This window comes from Engystomops pustulosus, chromosome 3 (assembly GCF_040894005.1).
Source record: "Engystomops pustulosus chromosome 3, aEngPut4.maternal, whole genome shotgun sequence".
NCBI lineage: Eukaryota > Metazoa > Chordata > Amphibia > Anura > Leptodactylidae > Engystomops > Engystomops pustulosus.
This window is the reverse complement of record NC_092413.1, coordinates 137,194,519-137,218,132: the sequence shown is the minus strand read 5'-3', so window position 1 is coordinate 137,218,132 and position 23,614 is coordinate 137,194,519. Positions and strand designations below refer to the sequence as shown.

At 38.9% G+C, this 23,614-nt stretch overlaps 2 protein-coding genes across 3 annotated transcripts in view; one reads left to right on the top strand and one right to left on the bottom strand.

Annotated features, from left to right (window-relative positions):
- The window catches only part of GFRAL (GDNF family receptor alpha like), a 42,500-nt gene extending 38,075 nt beyond the window's left edge, over positions 1–4,425 (top strand). For both annotated transcript variants that reach the window (XM_072142262.1, XM_072142261.1), the window contains exon 10: positions 1,026–4,425. In XM_072142262.1, the coding sequence (XP_071998363.1) occupies positions 1,026–1,095 (70 nt within the window). In that variant the 3' untranslated portion in view covers positions 1,096–4,425. The remainder of the gene's footprint in view (positions 1–1,025) is intronic.
- A 3,914-nt stretch (positions 4,426–8,339) lies between these two features.
- HMGCLL1 (3-hydroxy-3-methylglutaryl-CoA lyase like 1) overlaps positions 8,340–23,614 on the bottom strand; it is a 65,695-nt gene continuing 50,420 nt past the window's right edge. Inside the window, exons 9-10 of the mRNA XM_072142260.1 lie at positions 15,045–15,170; positions 8,340–11,678 (exon numbers count right to left, since the gene is read on the bottom strand). Of these exons, the coding sequence (XP_071998361.1) occupies positions 11,577–11,678; positions 15,045–15,170 (228 nt within the window). The 3' untranslated portion in view covers positions 8,340–11,576. The remainder of the gene's footprint in view (positions 11,679–15,044; positions 15,171–23,614) is intronic.

Sequence of the window (23,614 nt, the reverse complement as noted above, 5' to 3'; positions counted from 1 at the left end):
GCCTGCCAGCCTTTGTAGTATACAGCCACCAGCCCCTAGCAGCATACAGCCAGCCCCCAGTAGTATACAGCCAGACAGCCCTCAGTAGTATACAGCCAGCCAGCTCCCATGTAGTATACAGCCAGCCTGCCCCCATTTAGTATACAGCCAGCCTGCCCCCATGTAGTATACAGCCAGCCTGCCCCCAGTAGCATACAGCCTGCCAGCCCCCGGTATTATACAGCCCACCAGCCCCCAGTAGTATACAGCCAGCCAACCCCCAGTAGTATACAGCCTGCCAGCCCCCAGTAGTATACAGCCAGCCCCCAGTAGTATACAGCCAGCCCCTAGTAATATACAGCCAGCCCCCAGTAGTATACAGCCAGCCCCTAGTAGTATAAAGGCTGCCCCCCAGCACTTAAAAAATAATTAACTTTTATACTCACCCTGCGATGTCCGGCACGGCTCCCCGATGTTGGTGCGGCTCCCCGATGTCCCCTACGACTGCGCGTCCTGTCTTCTTTCTTCTCTGTGGCTCCTTTTCTTTCTTCTCTCATGGAGGGGGCCATGTTTTCTTCCAGCAGGTGCATCTATGACACGGCCGCTGCTGACGTCATAGAATGCGCCGGGCAGGAAGAAAACATGGCCGCGTCCATGAGAGAAGAAAGAAGAGGAGCCGCGGAGAAGAAAGAAGACGGGACGCGCCGACATCAAGGAGCCTCGCTGACATCGGAGGGTGAGTATTTAAGTTTATTTTTTTTAAGTGGGTTATTTTTTTAAGTGGGTTTTATTATAGACTCGTGTATAAGCCGAGGGGACGTTTTTTCAGCAAATTTTTTGTGCTGAAAAACTCGGCTTATACATGAGTATATACGGTAGTCTAATTTACAAGTTTATAGGTATATTTCATTTTGACTATCCTTATTATTAGTATTAGCAATCCAGACTATCCAATGTTTTTATTTATCCAATTTTGTTATTGTTTTAAAGTAATTTGCTTTATAATTATTGACCATCTTTGTTTTTTTTTTTGTTTTTTTTTGCAGGGCTTGTAGGTCTCAGAAAAAGACTGTTGTCCCACAAGGAAATGTTTCAGAAAGCTTAATAAATCCCTAGTCATTGTGAAATATGAATGATGACATGGGTGTCACATGACTGGGATGTCTGAGCCCAATTAGAGTACCCGAGCTTTAGATTTAAGTTAGCTCTTTGCTTTTTATACTGCAAGGTGATGTTTTCAATATGTATTTATAATGATTTATTATATGCATAGAAAGGACAACTTACATTAGTGATGTCTGAGACCAATCGGCCTACCTACAACACTCCATTGTCTGTCAGAAATAGAAGGTGGTACATATAATTGTTCAAAAACAGTGCAAAAATATGTCTAAGAAAGAGAAATAGAATGTCTTGTATGTTGTGCTACAATTGTGGATTATATATTGTAAGATATTTGTCATGTAGGGCTTTTTGGAAGTATTCAAGTGTACTGTATTTTTGGGAGAGTATGTATACGTACATTCAGAGGTTCTTCTATATTTGTGTAATACAAATCAATAATAAGCAAACATTTGCTTTTTTAAGAGAACGACATTCTTCAAACAACATGCATACATTGTTACTGTTATTAATTATTTTATTGCAATTATTCCTATATAGTGTTTTGTATTTTATTTTACAACTATTGCAATAGATTGAAAATATCTTCAGCTGTGATATAAAAAGAAAAATGTCCCAAATTACCCTGGTGTATTGCATTTGCTCTTGCCTCATTTGGTACCAATGATGAATTGTGAATTATTATTATTGTAGGATAGTTGACCATAATATGAATAATAATTATTGCCACCTGTCCACAACAGCAGCCAGTGTACTCGGTGTTTCCCCAGTGATGTCACTGTATTTACATGGATAGTGAGATCATTGGTGTCCTCCCTGTGCTGAGAAACATCAGCTCAGCCATCCTAGAGAACGATAGGCTTTTATTACCCATAGGCTTCTATTATTTCCACTGACCTGAGTGAAGTTGGCCCCCCCACCTTGTTCAAATCAAACAAAATTGGTGTCAAACGTTTGTGCTGGTTTGTACAGCAGAAATTTTCGTTTGTGCCTCTACTATTTTTAAGATATTAATGAAAGTTTCCAGAGGTCAACCAGCCTCCCCACATTGCCAAATCAAACAAAACTGGTGCCCAACAATTCTGCTACGTTTGTGCTGCTCAAATTTTTTTTTTCGTGCTGCTTTTGTTTTGAAAATATGAACCAAAAAATTAAAGGCCAAAAGTCCAACCAGCCCCCCCACATTAATTGAATCAAACAAAACTGCTGTCAAACGTTAGTGCTATGTATGTGCTGGTTTGTCCAGCAAAAATTTTTGTTTGTGCCGCTATAATCTTTAAGGTATGTTCAGGTGTTTACTTAGGTTAAGGTGTTTAGGATGAGCTGGTAAAAAACAAACCTAGTGACACTTCCCTTTTTGGATGTACATTCTAAGCGTATACCAAAAACAAGATGTGAACCCAGCCTAGCGTATACTTTTTTTTCCAGTAGGAAGCAGGATGATATGGTGCTATCTACTATGCCTTTTTATCCTGTATTTCATGCTGGATACAATGTAAACTGTGCAGAGGGAGACCAAAAGGATGTCTCTATCTGAAAGGAAAATTTCTATAGACATGTTTAGTGTGTACATTTCGAAAGTTGTCCTATTGAACAGGCGATACATGGCTGTTTGGTATAGAAGATTAACTTCAAAAAGTTTAAAAATCCCAGGTAAGCACATATTTCCTGAGGAGAGCCAATCAACTTTCTAATTATTAGATAGTTCATTTGATATAATAACCAGTATGGACTAATGTAATATGCAATGTTTCAAAATTGCAACCGTGTGTAATATTATGGACAGCACATAGCCATTTTTATTGTTATGACCTTGAGCCCTAAGTTTTTTCAAATCTTCCCCCACTTCTGCATTTCTTAACCACAGTTGGGAATAGTACTTTTATGGTTATGTTATCTGTCCTAATTACATAATACAAATGTAGTAATCATATTGGCACCAGCTAAAAAAACATCCACTTAATTGTAGTGCTGGTGCCAATGATATAACTACATTTGTTTTCCTTTCTTTTCCCTGTCATACCCAGGGTTGTATTTGAGCTATTGGCTATTCAGCTATTATACCCCCTATCACTCAGCCATTAATGACCTCTCAGCTAATGTTTGCAAAAGACAAAAAGCTACATTATAACAAAGATACTGAGGATGAAGTGAAGAACATCAATATGTGTCTAGCAGACTATTAGTTAATGAGATCTATGTCCAGAGGATTCAAAACACTCAACCAATACAAGTTGTAACAAAGTCGTTTATATCAGGACTCTGTACTTGTAAGGCCCCTTCTGCACTTGCATTTTATGCACGTGTTCTGGGTGTGCTTTTGAAGCGCAGAACTTGCATTGAACTCTGACCCATTGTAATCAATGGGCTTTTTCAGACTTGCATTTTTTTTTCACGCACACACTCGCATTTTTCTAACGCGCGTTTAAATCTTTGCATGCTCTACTTTTGCAAGTCACGGGCGTGAAAAATGCACCATACAAGTAACATCAAAAACACATTGCACTCTGAGACACTTGCAAGTGCAATGCGTTTTTCACGCATCAATTGCATAGAAAAGATAGATCTCAGTCCTGACTCCTTTTCACGCGTGAAAAATGCATTGAAATTGCATTGAAAATGCACGTGAAAACTGAAAACTGATTGAGCTGATTGATGAGAAATGTCAGTTTTTCACTGACCAAACCCTGATCGTGCCCATGATCTGCAACACAAGTGTGGAAGGGGCCTAAAAGTTAGCAAAATTTGCTTCAATACAAAGGACCATATCATTGTCTGAGCTAATCGTAAGTGGTGACCAAACTAGTGTCACGTGATAGGCAGGCTTTAAGCTGCCCAGAACCCAGAACCATCTCTGACATGCCGAATGCCATAAGCTTGGGACGCGGAGCAACATTAGGTGAACACTGAATTGACACCGACACCTTGGGTAAATCTCAAGCTTTACAACTGTTTAAGCCATATGAAATATAAATGTATACCATCGACAATTATAAACAACAATATGGTAGACAGTCAGATGAAAGATTCATGTTGAACAATATTTAATGTGATGTCCATGGAACCATTACCACTAAATCATAACTCAAAACCTTAATGGTGCAACCATCGATACCAGTATATACTTTACAACATTGTGGTGTCCCATATATGTAGAATATATCTAATCATATCTGCTTAAACCTAAAAAAATATTCATTAGTACAGTTGTACAAGAGATAGGTAGGGTCTTACCATCCTGCATCCAACTTCATAAGTATATACAATCTTTAACATACAAAGACAATAAATGCAATGTGTCACTAGATGAGCTGATATGTGTAAATAAAGACATTTACATTTATTTCCTTTTTATTGTATTTTAATACTATTTTTTATATGTATAATAAATACTTACATGTAAGATTTTTGCCAGTGCCTGATTATATCTTCTTCTTTAAATATTTCAAATACTTACAAGTGTAATTACTTTAAGAAATGCAAATCTGTCATGAAAACCATCAAACAGTATGATGAGCTTGTCAATAGGAATGAAGATAAGAAAAGACAATACTCAATCCAACTATATATATGCTGACACTTTATTCACATGTCTTTACATTGTCTAGAATGGGAGAGAAGCAATGTGCTGGTTCTGATAAAATACTAGGTATATTCCTTCCAGCATAGGAGGTGCAGAAAGTGAGTTGCCAACCTGTGCCATATTCTTACAGCGGATGGTATGATAATCCCTGTGTCTACAGATATGATGGATAGCCATCCATCTTGCCTCGTAGTCTATCTGGGCCTTTCCCTACAACTCCCATCATCCACCGCAGTCCAAGATTGCTGCTATTGACTGGTCAATTCAGACCAGTCATATGATGGAAAGAACACCAGAATTGCGTCCAGAAGTTAGTGGCAAACTTGTTTGGGATCCGTGCAACCACTACTGGATAAGGGTTACCATCTCTATGTGTATAACTTTTATACTAGAATTCCACTATTACAATCCATCAATTCCAGTAATACCATAGTAAGCGGTACGTAGAACCAGATAGGCCTCCCTGGGTCCCTTATTAGACAGCCACTGTACAAGGTACCACCACCACTGCCTGTGGTCAGACTACATCCTGGCCCACAATATAAATACATGGCTGGCTTCAAGCTGTCAGATCAAGTGCTAAAGTCGTACAGCACCCTATGGAAAATGAAGATGTGGTACAAAAAGCTGGCCATGTACATTATACAGAGGGAACTAAGCAACTCTTAAGTGGTGTTCCAAAGTGCAGGTCATGACGTATCATTTCTCCATTTTCAAGAGGTGGTGATTAAGATACAGGGCCCCAGTACCTGTGGATCAAGTGTCCCCTATATTGTGCCAGGTCAACATTTTCCTGGTGAAGTCCCCCAGACTGCTAAAAAAGGAAAGAACCAAAAAAGATGCAGAGTCTGGTTCAAAAGGAAAGCAAGAAAGACACTTTATACCCCTGTAAGACCCAATCTGACAAACCTGGCCTCTGCATGAAAGAGTCATGTATTCCCTACCGCTCTAGTGTAATACAATTTTATTTGGTGCCCTGGTTTATTCTACCATCTCATACCCATTACACTCTGAACACTCTGCTGTGCGTTTATTTTGGTAAAAGTAATTATTGTGTCAACTGTTAGGACTGATTAGTGCCTATACCCCTTTATTATTTATATAAGTGGTGTGGTTTGCAAGCTAGGGCCACCTGTTGGTCTAGTTTTTTAAGATTTTCTATTTCCCCTCTAAGCCTCTGGAGTTGTCAGCAGAACCTTTGTAATCATTCAAATGAGGCTTCATTCCTGAGCCATGTTCTATTTTGTGGCTAGGGATTAGGGTCACGCTTTTGTGTTTTTTCTAAAGTCAGAAAACATGACTTAATTGGAGTGCTGATTATTCACAGTGGCACAAACTGGGCATCACATATTGGGCAAGGAACTTGTGTATTTCCAGAAATAATTACAATTTCTCTTTTTTAACATACACTGCACAATACTTTTGGAAACCACCTGTAGATTCAAAATGCTCACTTGATTAAATGTATAAGGGTATAGAAGGGTGTAGATTGTCCCCCCCCCACCCAATACTTTCCTATTTTCCATATGTCTTGGCCCCATATTAAACCCAATCTTTTGGCTTGAAACTGTGATGGTCTGCTCTTGACATTAAGGAATCGGAAGACTGAGAGTAGATAACTTTTATTTAGCTTTTCCTTTATGGAAATATATATCTAAAATTTTTTAAATATAACATGACTACGATGGGCAATTCTAGGTAATAGTGAACGCGTTTCTCTTGTTTAACAGCTTTATAGATTAACATGCCTATTTCAGCTGTTGTAAAATGAGAGATTGTTTGATTTCAGAATCTCTGTGGTGCTCTAACAGGCTAATGGACAAAACATGTGTTTCTACAGTGACTAGCTAAAGATGAGTCACAATAGAGTCATTGCAAATAAGTGCACAATGTAAGTGCTGGTATAAAAGACAAATCAGAAGTGCACAATAAGCTTTCAAAGTGAGTGATTTTAAGCATTGTCAATAAAAGGACAGTGTACAGAGGTGACATCTCCTTGCATTATGTAGTCATCTGAACTTCCTGATTAGGCCAGCTTCTCAGTAACCAGCACAAATACAGGGATGAAAAAAGTTTCAGTAAAACTGATAGTTCTGCACAATTTCTTTTATTGCAATGATGTAAAAAACAGACCTTTCCATGCTTAACTGCACAATTACTGTATGGTACTTAGCATAGGATATCACTACATTTAACCCCATGTGGTTCATTTAGTACAACTGAAACTTGTCATTATATCACAGATTTCAGCTTCAGTAAATCAATGAAGAAGGCACAGTATACAAAGTAGCCAATATGTTCTATTATATTATATACCTTTTATTAACACTTTGGATATAGCAAAATAAAAGGAGGACAGTTATCATAATACAAACAAGAAATCAATACATGATCATAAAGTTTTAATTACATTCAAACACTGTGATGACCACTGTTATAACCATATAAATATGTAATTTTAAGGGTTTGTTCACATGGGACATGTTCACTGCTGATTTATCTTTGTGGTAAACAGAAAAGGTTGAAATTTGTGAGTTACTCACTTTTTTTGGGCTTCTTTTGGCATCATACAAATGGCGTACTATAGGAACATGTAAGGCTTTCTTTACACATCAGTATTAAGTATGGGGATTTGAAAGGACCGACTTATGAATCAGTAATTTTTGAATCAGTAGAGGTGGTGCCCTACTTAAAGGGGTATTCTCGTCTGGGCATTTACATTCAGTTTGATAAATCTGCCATATATATACATTTCTTCAATTAGATGTTATTAAAAAAAAAGGTTCCTGTGTGAAGATAATTTCTCCTAAATGTAGTGAAATGGTCCCCTTGAAACAAGATAGCTTTCTTGGATCCGGCCACCTCTACTGGAGAGATTGCACAAAGAAACAAATTGTTTTTGTATATGAAATGTCCGGGAGTTACTGCATGCCCTACAGCCGTCCTGTGGTAATGATTGCTGAATCCTGGTGGTCGGGCAGGACTCTATAGCGCATGCTATCTTCACACAGGAACATTTTTTTTTTATCAACATCCAATTGAAGAAATGTTTACTTATGGCAAATGAATTTAATTAAATGTCCAGATGGGAATACCCCTTCAAGAACACCTGACTTACAGATGACCCCTAATTACAAATAGACTTCTCTGCCCATTGTGACATCTGAAGCTCTCTGAATACTTTACTATAGTCTAAGACTGCAATAATCAGCTGTAAGGTGTCTGTAATGAAGCTTTATTGATAATTATTGGTCCAATTATACAATTTTAAAACTCCAATTGTCATTGGGCAAAAGATTTTTTTGTCTGGAGCTACAATTATAAAATATACAGTTTCAACTTACATACAAATTCAACTTAAGAACAAACCTATAGAACCTATCTTGTACGTAACTCGGGCACTGCCTGTAATTGTAGGAGAGGAGACTGCATAGAGATAACGTATACTAGACAGATCACTCCTGTATTAGGTCTCAGTAACTGATGAAAAAATGGAGAAGCTGTGAAAATCAAAAGTGGAGACTACAAGAGAAAACTAAAAATTATGTATCAATTCTGTTTTTGACCTCCTCTTTGGTTTACAACAACTGCTGTAAAATACTGACAACATGCTAACGTGATGCGTAATGACTGGTGATCTTCTCAGTGCTAAGGCTGGTTTTACACAAGCTTTGCAGATATTTGAAATCTATTACAGTAGTTAAATACTTATGATTTTTTTTTTTCAGATTTATTCGGTTTTCTGTCAAATTTTATTCAATGTGTCACTTTTTAATATCAGTTTTACATGAGCATTCCATTTTTTTATAGCAATGGATTAGTAAAAAATGTATTACACTTGGATGATGTACATTACTCTATTATTGACTTGAATGGTCAAATCTTGTCCATGAAGACAAAATGACATCCTGAACATTTCTCTACACTCCAGCACAGCACATACAGGAAAAACAACTGCGAGGTGCAAAAGGCTGTAAATTGCATATATCATACATTTTTCAAAAAAGTCGTAAGATATGATACATGAAGGCTATTGACATCTTTTTGATGTCTGGATGAAGACTAGTGCTTTAAACATCGACTCAATATTAGGACTGTGTAAATTAGACATGAAATAAAGTGGTTGAACTACTTTACATTATGAGGTAGTAGTTCAGGCCTGGGGTACAAATGCAGTTATGAAGAAAATAATGGTAATAACACAATGAACTTTCTTAAATTTGCTAAATCCACATTAATTACAAAAACATCATAAAACACCCATAACAACTAGAATAACATCTAGAGTTCTACCAACTTCTCAATTTTTTCGTCACCCAAAAGCATCAAAGTGCATGAGTGGTGTAAGGGCACTAAAGTGCATTGGACCTACTAGAACATCTAGTGTATGTGAAATATAATAAATAACGGTAACTATTAGACAATGGATTTGTGGCGTTCCCTGCACTGGCCTGCAGAGTGCACCAACTTTTTTTTGGTGTACTTTAACCCCTTAACGACTTGGCCTTTTTTAGTTTTTTCACTTCCATTTTTCACTCCCCACCTTCAAAAATCTATAACTTTTTTATTTTTCCACATAAAGAGCTGTGTTATGGCTTATTTTCTAAGTAACAAATTGCACTTCGTAGTGATGGTATTTAATATTCCCTGGTGCGCACTGGGAAGCAGGAAAAAAATTCCAAATGCAATGAAAATGGTGAAAAAACACATTTGCAACGTTTTCTTGTGGGCTTGGATTTTACAGCTTTCACTGTGTGCCCCAAATGACAGCTCTACTTTATTCTTTGGGTTGCTACGATTATGTGGATACCAAATTTGTATAGGTTTTATAATGTTTTCATATATTTAAAAAAATTAAAACCTCCTGTACAAAATTTTTTTTTTGATTTTGCCGTCTTCTGGCATCAATAACTTTTTCATACTTTGGTGTACGGAGCTGTGGGGGGCGTCATTTTTTGCAACTTTTGATGGCGTTTTCATTGCTATCATTTTTAGGACTGTGCGACGTTTTGATCACTTTTTATTAATTTTTTTATATTTTCCAAAATGGCAAAAAAATTTCATTTTTGATTTTGGACGCTATTTTCCATTACGAGGTTAAACGCAGCGAAAAACCGTTATTATATTTTGATAGATTGGACATTTTTGGACGCGGCGATACCTAATGTGTTTATGATTTTTACTGTTTATTAATATTAATATCAGTTCTAGGGAAAGGGGGGTGATTTGAATTTTTAGTTTTTTTTATTATAATTTTTTTTTTTTTTACTTTTTTTTACTTTTACTATTTTTCAGACTCCCTAGGGTACTTTAACCCTAGTTTTTCTGATCGATCCTACCATATACTGCCATACAGCAATATGGTAGTATATGGGGATTTTACTCCTCATTCATTACAATGTGCTGTTAGCACATTGTAATGAATGGGTTAAAACGAGACAGCTTCGGGCCTCCGTGAGGCCCGAAGCTGTCATGGCAATGGATCACCGCTCCCCGTGACGTCATCGGGGAGCGATGATCCGCGGCAAGATGGCGGCGCCCACATATGTGGCGCGGACACTTCTTAAATATCTGTGCAAGCAGTTTGCACATAAAAGAATGTGCAAAGTCTGGCACAAAAATGGCGCAAGGACCTTAGTAAATCTGCCCCAAACAAATATAATCAATATAAAATATAAATATTTATTTAGTATACATCATTGGATTTATGTGTATCAGCACAAGAAATGTGGTGATACATGAGGGGTGTGTGGCACCCATTCCATTTTTTGGCTGTTTCCATTTTTTCATTATTTCTTTATTTCCTTACCATTTATTGGTAATTTGTTTGTCTGCATTTGTGGTGATGATTAAAATATACTATTCTCTTAAATCCACACAACCATTACTGTTCACATACACAGCAGAGAGGGGTTAGTTCTGGCAGTTAGTTTTTATATAACTTTTTATTCTACACATGTACATGTTTTTCAGGGATTTTACGGTATAGTCAATAAAGTATTTTATATTTATTATAAATTTTTATTTTATATTTATTATATAGTTATTATAGTTTTTAGTAGTTACTCTGTATTGATGACATGATGGGGCTCATTTACTAAGGGTCCGCGGACTGCATTTTTGCCGGGTTTTCCAGACGATTTCCATGTTGTGCCGCATTTAACAGGGGTTTTTGACGCACCCGATCGGATTTTGGTGCATCGGCGACAGCTTTCACGCTACACAAATCTGGGGGCGGGCCGTCAGACGATCCAACGGATTCAGACAACGTGCGGGATTTAACATCACAAATTGTGTCTCAAGACATGCACTCACATACACCGGGAAGAAGAAGGTAAACTCCGGTTGACCTCAGCAGTGAAGCGACATATGCATGATCTCGGGCGCAAGATGTTGGTGAATCGTGCCGGACTTCATCTTCTTCGGACCGTCCGGATCGGGGATCGGAACAGGACCGGGTAAATAAATGTGCCCCATTGTCTTCTTAACCAATACTTTGTAATATATTAGTATTTGCATGCAAATATTTTGGGTGTGAAGGGAGCGGGATGCAACTACATCCTAAGCATGTTCAGTATTGAATAGGGCGCATATAATAGTGTAGTTCTACACCCCCCAATGTCTCCTCTCTAGTGATTTTGTTACTACTCCACCCAAATGTGGCTAGTATCTTATAAAGCTATGCTGATTGCATTTTATATATTTCCCATGCAAATTACTGCATATACTGTGCATAAGAGTAATCAGAGTAATCTTGACAATAATATGGCTACCTATAGTACAACTGTTATCTGCAGTATGATTTTATATCTTAGATTACAAAATAAAAATTTACCCTAAGATAGAGATCATTTACTTCTTGGAATCTAACATACGTGTACTGATGTATTAATTAAGTGGAAAATGATGCTAAAGAAACTTTTGAGTTTGTCTTCTTCTTTAATGCAGAGCAAATAAAATGGCCGGCTTCCATGACTTTGTAGAGGTCAACCCCCTGGAAACAAAAAACGATGAGACCAACTGTTAATGAGAGAATGTATGGACATGAGGCATTGTAGATGTACCAACAAGATGTATAGGTTATATCTTGAAGAATAAAGGAGGAAAGAAAGCCCCTATAATACAGTGACCAACATTTATCAGAACTAGTGCAGTCTGTACTATGTGTTGTTTGCCTGTGTAGTGTGCAGAGTGCAGCAGATCAAAACTGGCGCACGGTCTTCATTAATCTGGCGCCCCCTGCACTGCTCCGGAAGTGTGCACCATTTTTTTTTTTGGTGCTCTTTGTTCATGCTGCCTAATTGTTGTCGCACGTCAGTAATAAATGTGGCGTATACTCTGAATAAGCAGTAACACGCACCTTTAGGTGCACATTTTTTCTGTCTTGTCGGACACAGTGCAGCCGCGATACAAAACTTGCGCAGACACTTTATAAACACATGTGCAAGCAGTTTGCACGTTCTTTTCAGTGCAAAGTCAGACAGAAAACTGACACAAACACTTCAATAAATGATGGGCAGTAACATCTAGAAATAAAAAGACTCAGATACAGGGATAAATAAATACAATAAAGCTGCAGGGTGTGTACTGTATGCGCTAAGCAACGGGTGCTGCAAGTCATTGTCTTGGGAATAAAAGCTATTTCTCTTTTTATGAGAGCAGAGCGGGTGTTGTGACCAGCAGCTCATAATATTTGTGTTATGACCAGAGACCATAAGGTATAGTGAAGAAGATAAATGGGCAATATTTGCTTTCTACACATTAACAGCTTGAGAGAGAGCTACAATCATAATGGCAAAACAAATACATAAATTGGTCAGATGAGTGCTGGACAGAACGGCCGTGTATTACCGGCAGCCAAAATCATCAAATATACCCTAGGATGTAGATTTTATATGGTACAAGTACATTTAGATAACACACATGATCAGCTCTATACAGGACACATTGAGATTTTCAACACACATTGAAAATTTCCATTTAATGTATCTTGAATGCAAGATTTCAGTTTTCTGGAACAAAATACATTTGGCTTTTACACTGAAAGACCTGAAATTATAATCACCAAATCAAATTTACTGAAGTGAAAAGGCCGAAAATAGAGCAAGTGGTTTTTGTGGCTTCGCAGAGCTTTACGATTTCCTACCCCCATCACAACTAATCATTATTATCACTATGTGTGGTCAGTTGTAACTTGGCTACCATAAAATGTTTGCAAAATTTGGTATGTGCACGTTTTTTTAATGCTGTATTTTAGCAATGTCTACAAGTTTGATAATCACCTTGAGAATAAAGAAATGTGCACTGCATTTTATAAGCTTTCTAGATACTATTCCTGATTCCAAGTCTATTTAAACTTTATTTTTATCTATATGCATAACCAGCCCAACACATTAAATTACTTCTTCAGTAGGAAAAAAGACCCGAATCCTCATCGGACAACGCACCGCGGGATCGCGACAGGACTGGGTAAGTAAATCTGCCCCTTTGTTTTTCTTCTGCTAAAGGAGATACACTAAGGTCTTTTTGTGTCATTTTCAGAATCTGTGGAACAGTACAGTGGTGGTGAGTTGCAAGCCTACAAGCCTTTTGAACGGGGTGTTCATTATTTTGCAAACTCATGGTAGAAACACCATCCTCAGGTTTTAGGAAAAGGCTTCATGGCACAAATATACACAGTATTTGATGTAACTGTAAATAGTATTTAAAGGGAACCTGTCACCAGGGATCTCATTTTCACTAAAGACAGGTTGCAGAAGGGTATCACACCTGCAATGCAAATATGCCTTTCTGCCTTCTCTAAGCATTTGCATTAAAATATACACTCACCGGGCACTTCATTAGGTACACCTGTCCAACTGCTCGTTAACACTTAATTTCTAATCAGCCAATCACATGGCGGCAACTCAGTGCATTTAGGCATGTAGACATGGTCAGGACAATCTCCTGCAGTTCAAACCGAGCATCAGTATGGGGAAGAAAGGTGATTTGAGTGCCTTTGAACGTGGCATGGTTGTTGGTGCCAGAAGGGCTGGTCTGAGTATTTCAGAAACTGCTGATCTACTGGGATTTTCACGCACAACCATCTCTAGGGTTTACAGAGAATGGTCCGAAAAAGAAAAAACATCCAGTGAGCGGCAGTTCTGTGGGCGGAAATGCCTTGTTGATGCCAGAGGTCAGAGGAGAATGGGCAGACTGGTTCGAGCTGATAGAAAGGCAACAGTGACTCAAATCACCACCCGTTACAACCAAGGTAGGCAGAAGAGCATCTCTGAACGCACAGTAAGTCAAACTTTGAGGAAAATGGGCTACAGCAGCAGAAGACCACACCGGCTGCCACTCCTTTCAGCTAAGAACAGGAAACTGAGGCTACAATTTGCACAAGCTCATCGAAATTGGACAGTAGAAGATTGGAAAAATGTTGCTTGGTCTGATGAGTCTCGATTTCTGCTGCGACATTCGGATGGTATGGTCAGAATTTGGCGTCAACAACATGAAAGCATGGATCCATCCTGCCTTGTATCAACGGTTCAGGCTTGTGGTGGTGGTGTCATGGTGTGGGGAATATTTTCTTGGCACTCTTTGGGCCCCTTGGTACCAATTGAGCATCGTTGCAACACCACAGCCTACCTGAGTATTGTTGCTGACCATGTCCATCCCTTTATGACCACAATGTACCCAACATCTGATGGCTACTTTCAGCAGGATAATGCGCCATGTCATAAAGCTGGAATCATCTCAGACTGGTTTCTTGAACATGACAATGAGTTCACTGTACTCAAATGGCCTCCACAGTCACCAAATCTCAATCCAATAGAGCATCTTTGGGTTGTGGTGGAACGGGAGATTCGCATCATGGATGTGCAGCTGACAAATCTGCGGCAACTGTGTGATGCCATCATGTCAATATGGACCAAAATCTCTGAGGAATGCTTCCAGCAACTTGTTGAATCTATGCCACGAAGAATTGAGGCAGTTCTGAAGGCAAAAGGGGGTCCAACCCGTTACTAGCATGGTGTACCTAATAAAGTGGCCGGTGAGTGTAAACTTACCTTACACCCTGACACAATCCTTTGTGTAGTCCCAGGGGTTGGGCTTTGGTTTGGATGCACTTAAAAAAAACATTTGACTTGTACAGCGCCTCCTTTCTGCTCCTTCACTCATACAGAGACAGAAGTGGGGGAGGAAGGAGCTGTAGAAGAGCAGAAAGGTGGGGGCTGAGAGCTGAGGAGTGAACCGCACAGACAAGACATGTTTTTCTTTTAGTGAAAATGGGGTCCCTGGTGAAAGGTTCACTCTACTGTATTCACTTTACAGTGTAGATAATAAAAGAAACTCTAAAATGTTCAGACAATATTACCGTATGGATGCCAAGGCCATTTAGCATGTATAATACATCTTCAGTTGCAACATTCCCTGTTGCGCCATTTGCATAGGGACAACCTCCAAGTCCAGCAACTGCACAGTCTACAACACTGACCCCCATCTACAAAGAAATGAGAAGATTAATTCACAAGATATAATTACTCTTTTTCTTGGTATTTGTTATGCTGTGCTTAATAGAAAATACATTTGACGACTCAATCACTAGGAAAGGATGCAATATTTTACAAACAGTAAGTACACACAATCAGAAATGTTAGCACACTCTCTATACTGCACACTTGAACTATATTTTTGCATGGTTATAGACTTATTTATATGACAAACTATTTTCATTGCTTTCTGAAAGTCTTAAAATGTTAGAAGCCCCATTAACCCCCAATATAAAAAGAGTATTGTATTGCCTCTGGTCCTGAGGACCTACCACTCTCTTATCCACTCCAATATCTTATGAATAAATATATACCTTCTACTGTTACAAGTGTAGGACAAATTTGCTACCTGGAAATAACTACTTAATTACTAATCTGTGACCTACATATTCTATCTACCGCTAATAATTGTAGTAAACACAGCGCAAAACGTGTCAAACCTTTATAAAGTAAGCTATACTTGTGAGAGGCCAGCAATTTTCATACAGCCCAGGGTCCAGAATAGTTTTAATCTACCTCTTAATATCTTTAAACTACCTCCTACAGCTTTTGATAATGTTCTTATAGATGTTTATAGTGTGCAAATAAGATTTTATAGTGCCTCCTTTAGTGACTATAGTGTCCATAATGCACAGGTGTTTATTGCGCTCCAATTGGTGTTTATAGTGCCCTTACAGGTGTAAATAGTTCTCCCATAAGTTATAAGTGCCCACTTAGAGCACAGTGGACTCCAAAATCCTTAAATAGAAGAAGTTTGTGACAAACACAAATCTATCTCAACCTGGCCATCCAGCAAAAGTAAGCAATAGTGGGAGAAGATCCTTAGTGAGAAAAGGAAATAAGCAGCCCAAGATCACTGTGGGTGAGCTTCAGATATACAGTAGGGAGATGGGAGAAAGTTCCACAAAGTCAACTATCACTGCAGCCCTCCGCCAGTCGTGGCTTTATGACAGTGTGCCTACAGAAGCCTGCAAGACATATAAAAGCCTTCATACAGTCTGCAAAAAACACATGAAGTACTTCCAAGCTATGAGAAATAAGATTCTCTGGTCTGAGGAGACGAAGATATAAACTTTTTGGTGTTCATTCTAAGCGATATGTGTGGATAAAACCAAGCACTGCTCATCACCTGTCAAATACAATCACAACAGTGAAATATGGTGGTGGCATCATCATGTAATGGGAGTGTTCTTAAGCTACAAGGATAGAGAAGGAAAGACGAATGCGGCCAAGTACATAGATATCCTGGATGAAAACCTCTTCCAGAGTGCTTTGAACTTGGGCCAAAGGTTCACCTTCCAACAAGACAATGATCCAAAGTGCACCTCTAAAATAACAAAGCTGTGGCTTCATAACAACTCTGTGACCAGCCAGGCCCAATTGAGCATCTCTGGAGAAACTTGGCTTTGCCCCAAAGTTCACCATCCAGCCTAAGGGAGCTGGAGTGGATCTGCAAGGCAGAATGGCAGAGGATCCTCAAATCCAGGTGTGAAACTCACACAGAGTTTAGACTCATGGCTGTACTAGCTCAAAAGGTTCTTCTAGTCAATGGTCTGAATACTTATCACCATTTCAGTTTTTCTTGCTTGATAAATTAGCAAAAATATCTACATTTCTGTTTTTTTCTGTCAAGATGGGGTGCAGAGTGGACATTGATAAGCAGAAAAAAAAAACTTTTTGATCTTACCAATTGGCTGCAATGAAACAAAGAATTAAAAATTTAAAGGGGTCTGAATACTTTCTGTACCCACTATAGATTAATGAGGGAAGTAAGGCAGGGTTATTAACATGTGCTGAAGGTAAATTCTCACTTTACTAATAAAACTGGAGGTACACTAAACTATATTTGAAAAATCCTGGATTGTGTAAGGTTACCAGGAATTATAATTTAAAAGATGTGACAGATAAGAAACACACGGCCCCTCAAAATTTATTCCATTCCTAGGGAACTCCAAATAGCATTAAGACCTCGAAGAAACATGGCAGGTAAAGTATATTAGAATTCTTGCTTATTTTTGTATGTTCCCTCCTCGGCAAAATGTTCCATAGTGTGACCCCACTATGCCCCTAAACTGGTTTGAGTTAGGAATACACTTAACTGTATTTTCTAAATGTTCCTCTGGTTTTCCCTGTTTACCCCCCTCGCCACAAGAGATTGACTAAGTCTGAACTGGACATGCAGGGAGATGCAGGTAAACAGCATTGGTACAAGTTTAATGACTGCTAACCTCCAAAAGTACAAAGCCACAGGTTGGTAGCACAGACAGAGACATTGTCAGAGAATTATCCATAAATGTTATTTGTTATTTCATAACAGAATAACTGGCAGAGGTCAAGGCAGGTAGAACTGGCCTGAATACTATAAACAGGTGGGGTCAAAACAAGAGCAAACAAACTTAGGTAAAATGTCTTTGAAGGACTGCCAGGAACTTTCTTGCACTGGTTGGCAAATTCGGCACATAAATTATTGTGTTAAATATAACTTTTTTTTTAAATATATATATGAAATTAAATATGTGATACTGACAAGACCAAAACAGATAATAATTTTTTTTAAAATGCTTATTCAACATTGATCGCATATAAAGAAAACTGTAAAAATTATGCAGTATATCAAGTAATAGCAATATGATTACCTTGAAAATGTTAATGAGGGGATTTTCACAGTCCCTACAAATATGTAAACCTTTGCATTTACTGAAGTCTTACAGGGAGAACCATATACAGTCTTACACGGTTCTCAAGCTCTAGCACTGCCCTCTAGCTGCTACAAACTAAAACTACACTGAAATATTGCACAATTTCCCATTATAGGCCTTCCTTTCTTTTCTTTTTACTTAATACTACTTTTAAAATCATGATCTACCATAACTTACATGTTAAAATGTTTATCATTATTTTAAAGCAATAACCAGGATTAATTTTAGATGTAAATATTCTGTTATAAAATGCAACAAATTCATTGGATCTTTGCTACATGGATGTAGCATAAATGTAAAAGTATGTTTTTTCTTATCTTTTTATTAAAATTAAGAAATTGGTGTATTTTTATAGCATTCACAGTGCTAAATGAACTAAGGCTACGGCCATAGGTCTCCATAGGAAACCATTTGGACGATTCCAACATATCCTTACAATTGAGGCTGACAGAGTATACCACTGTATGACTCCTCTACTCCAAAAGAGGGAAGAGGAGTGAACATCAGAAGCAGCCAGTGATATGTTGATGCTCAAGAATTTGTTAGGCAGGTTTCAGAAATAAGCCGCCCATTACATGTTTAATATATTAATACAATTAATACAATACAATTAATACAATAACAATGATAAATGTAATAAAAATATTAATAACCTACAGAACCTGCTGTAAAACATCCTAAGACCCTATTATGCATACATCAGCTGCTGCTGAACATCTTAACAATACATCAGAGGCCACATGTCTCCTTCATATAACTACATATATTGCAATATAATGATTGGATCATGTTCATCTGCATGAGAAACCAGAATAAAACAAGTTCTTTTACACCACATAGCTCCAAGGTGTTACATCTTTTATATGGGCACAAAATAGAACTACCATGACAAAGTGGCATGTCGTCCATAGTCAGACCATGACTAAGGACGACATGCCAGTATTTTTTTTCCGAAACACATAGGTCTGCCGTCTCTAAACATTTTTTAACAGGGAGCATTTCAGCTCATTTTTTTTACCAAGGCTTTTTTGTTTTTTGTATTTGCATAAAATGGATTAAATAAAGAATATGCAATTTTAACATATCTTCAACGAGTGCTGGATCTATCAATTCCTTCATTCTACACCTGAAGCGGCACAGGCTCCTTCTTTCAACCAGGACCCGAGCACCGTTCACATTTGGACTTTGGAAATCGCATAACAAGAAGCGGCCTATATACAGAACAGGTGAGCTGGATATTTATATACGAACTATCTTTACCTCCCGGGTGTTAGCGCCTGGCTTGGTTGTGATATCACAGTCCATCCCCGGCACCTGTAGATCTCTTAATGACCACCGAAGAAAACATGAGGGGATCATTAAGGGGTTAAGGCAGTAGCGGACTCTTCCTCAGTTGCATATGCAGATATGCAATTGAGGAAGATTCCGATTCCGATACGGACCTGAAACGTGCCTTTATACAGCTCTGTATTTGGAAAATTAAAGGGAACCTGTCACCAGGGACTTATTACACCTGCAGTGCAAATGTGACTTTTCTAAGCATTTGCATTACAATATAATTGTGTGTTATAACTTACTCTTGCACCCTGACAAAACCCTGGGGTAGTCACGGCTGGACCTTGGTTTGATCACAAACACAGCTGATCTCAGAAGTAACTCACTCTGCACTCAGTTGCAATTGTTCACTGCACCTCTACAGTAGTCCCAACAAAGCCCTGCTTTTCACAGGCAAAATAGAGTTGCTTATACCTCTCTACAGATCCTATTCTGAGCAGTGCAGCAATGGTAACCACAACGCAAACGTCGCTGTCAGCAGTACTGGTGCCGCTGACATGATGCGGTCAGTCAGCGGTCTGTTTATGAGCCACACTGAGAGGGAAAGTTGGGAGTAGTATGTTATCTGGTAAGTGTCATTGCTGACCAAGCTGTCCCTAAGAGAGACTATCCCTGCATTGATTCAAGCACTAAGTACCGCCGACGCACGTTTCGCCTAGTACCCTCAGCTTTTTCTGGGGGCGGCCAGGCATAGCTTCCCTTTAACCTCTCCTTGTAATTGACACATGGATAAGCCTATCACTACCACTAAACATTTTAACTCTTAATATACCAATGAAAAATGCTACAATGTATTGTTATTATTTCAAATAAGTATAATACAATCAGTATGTACTTGAATTGTTCATTACTTAACTTTTTATTTTTAATATTGTACTATCTTATAACTAACAAATATACAGACTATCCTATTAAATTTAATCCTTTAACCCTTCGTCTTCAGGGCACAGGAAACCTTAAAGGGGTTTTCCCACAAACATAAGTTTTGTCCTATCCACTTGCAACCCCTTATTACTCTGTCATAGTAATGGAGCAGATGGTCGCACATGACCGTTCAGCTCCACACTCCTTCCTAAGGCTGATGCCACATATGGCGTTTTTTAAGCATGCGTTTTCAAAGCATTTAAAAACGCATGCATTTTTAAAATTCATCAGTTTTTTTTACTGTTTACCATTAATTTGGCTGCTTTGAACCTGTTTATCTATTAAGATAAACAGGTTCTAAGCAGCCATACGCATGTATGTGATTCCCTCAAATGACCTCAAAAGGATCCAAGCGTATAATAGAACGCACCCGATCATCTTATTTTGTTATCCTGCGTATATTTAAGAATCTTGGGAATATCCCTTTAAAAAAGCATTATAAGCCTGTTTGATTTGTCTGCCTGAGTACTGTACAGTGGTGGCTAAAATTATTGGCACCCCTGCAATTCTGTCAGATATACCCAGTTTTTTCCATAAAATGATTTCAATTAGAAATTCTTTGGTATTATTATCTTCATTTAATTTGTCTTCAATGGAAAACCACAAAAAGAATTGTCAAAAAGCCAAATTGGATATAATTTCACACCAAACATAAAAAAGGGGGTGAACAAAAGTATTGGCACTGTTTGAAACCTCATGTGATGCTTCTCTAATTTGTGTAATAAACAGCATCTGTAACTTACCTGTGGCAATAACTAAATCACACTTGCAGCCAGTTGAAATGGATTAAAATTGACTCAACCTCTGTCCTGTGTCCTTGTGTGCACCACATTGGAGCATGGAGAAAAGAAAGAAGACCAAAGAACTTTCTGAGGACTTCAGTATCAAAATTGTGAGGAAGCATTGGCAATCTCAAGGCTACAAGTCCATCTCCAAAGATCTGAATGTTCCTGTGTCTACCGTGCGCAGTGTCATCAAGAAGTTTAAAGCCCATGGCACTGTGGCTAACCTCCCTAGATGTGGACAGAAAAAAATAATTGATGAGAGATTTCAATGCAAGTTTGTGCGGATGGTGGATAAAGAACCTCGACTAACATCCAAACAAGTTCAAGCTGCCCTGCAATCCAAGGGTACAATAGTGTCAACCCGTACTACCTGTCGGCTTCTGATTGAAAAGGGACTGTACTGAAGGATACCCAGGAAGACCCCACTTCTTACACAAAAACATAAAAAAAAGCCAGACTGGAGTTTGGGGCTGGAGTATGAGCCTTCAAAGAGAAGAACACAGTCCCTACAGTCAAACATGGTGGAGGTTCCCGGATGTTTTGGGGTTGCTTTGCTGCCTCTGGCACTGGACTGCTTGACCGTGTGCATGGCATTATGTAGTCTGAGAACTACCAACAAATTTTGCAGCATTAGTAGGGCCCAGTGTGAGAAAGCTGGGTCTCTCTCAGAGGTCATGGGTCTTCCAGCTGGACAATGACCCTAAACAGACTTCAAAAAGCACTAGCAAATGGTTTGAGAGAAAGCACTGGAGACTTCTAAAGTGGAAAAATGTCAGTCTCAAAATGGCAGTTTGTAGAAGGCACCCTTCAAATCTAAGGGACCTGGAGCAGTCTGCCAAAGAAGAGTTAAAATTCCAGCAGAGCATTGTAAGAAACTCACTGTTGGTTACCAGAAGTGGTTGTTCGCAGTTATTTTGTCTATAGGTTGTGCTACCAAGTATTAGGCGGAGAGTGACAATACTCTTGCACATTTTTTTGTGTAAAATGATCAATGATTTGATTTTTTTTTCATTCTCTTTTGTGTTTTTTCATTGCAAGCAAAATTAATGAAGATATGAAATTGCAATCATTTCCTGGAAGAAAACGAGTATTATATACACTCACCGGCCACTTTATTAGGTACACCATGTTAGTAACGGGTTGGACCCCCTTTTGCCTTCAGAACTGCCTCAATTCTTCGTGGCATAGATTCAACAAGGTGCTGGAAGCATTCCTCAGAGATTTTGGTCCATATTGAAATGATGGCATCACGCAGTTGCCGCAGATTTGTCGGCTGCACATCCATGATGCGAATCTCTGGTTCCACCACATCCCAAAGATGCTCTATTGGATTGAGATCTGGTGACTGTGGAGGCCATTTGAGTACAGTGAACTCATTGTCATGTTCAAGAAACCAGTCTGAGATGATTCCAGCTTTATGACATGGCGCATTATCCTGCTGAAAGTAGCCATCAGATGTTGGGTACATTGTGGTCATAAAGGGATGGACATGGTCAGCAACAATACTCAGGTAGGCTGTGGTGTTGCAACGATGCTCAATTGGTACCAAGGGGCCCAAAGAGTGCCAAGAAAATATTCCCCACACCATGACACCACCACCACCAGCCTGAACCGTTGATACAAGGCAGGATGGATCCATGCTTTCATGTTGTTGATGCCAAATTCTGACCCTATCCAAATGTCGCAGCAGAAATCGAGACTCATCAGACCAGGCAATGTTTTTCCAATCTTCTACTGTCCAATTTTGATGAGCTTGTGCAAATTGTAGCCTCAGTTTCCTGTTCTTAGCTGAAAGGAGTGGCACCCGGTGTGGTCTTCTGCTGCTGTAGCCCATCTGCCTCAAAGTTCGACGTACTGTGTGTTCAGAGATGCTCTTCAGCCTACCTTGGTTGTAACGGGTGGTGATTTGAGTCACTGTTGCCTTTCTATCAGCTCCAACCAGTCTGCCCATTCTCCTCTGACCTCTGGCATCAACAAGGCATTTCCACCCACAGAACTGCCGCTCACTGGATGTTTTTTTCTTTTTCGGACCATTCTCTGTAAACCCTAGAGATGGTTGTGCGTGAAAATCCCAGTAGATCAGCAGTTTCTGAAATACTCGGACCAGCCCTTCTGGCACCAACAACCATGCCACGTTCAAAGGCACTCAAATCACCTTTCTTCCCCATACTAATGCTCGGTTTGAACTGCAGGAGATTGTCTTGACCATGTCTACATGCCTAAATGCACTGAGTTGCCGCCATGTGATTGGCTGATTAGAAATTAAGTGTTAACGAGCAGTTGGACAGGTGTACCTAATAAAGTGGCCGGTGAGTGTACAGGCGGTCCCCTACTTAAGAACACTCGACTTACATACGACCCCTAGTTACAAACGGACCTCTGGATGTTGGTAATTTATTGTACTTTATTCCTAGGCTACAATGATCAGCTGTAACAGTTATCAGAGGTGTCTGTAATGAAGCTTTATTGTTAATCTTGATTCTTATGACAAAGCAACATTTTTAAAATTCAATTCTCACAGAGACCAAAAAAAGTTCTGTCTGGGATTACAATGAGAAAATATACAGTTCCGACTTACATACAAATTCAACTTAAGAACAAACCTACAGACCCTATCTTGTATGTAACCCGGGGACTGCCTGTATATATACA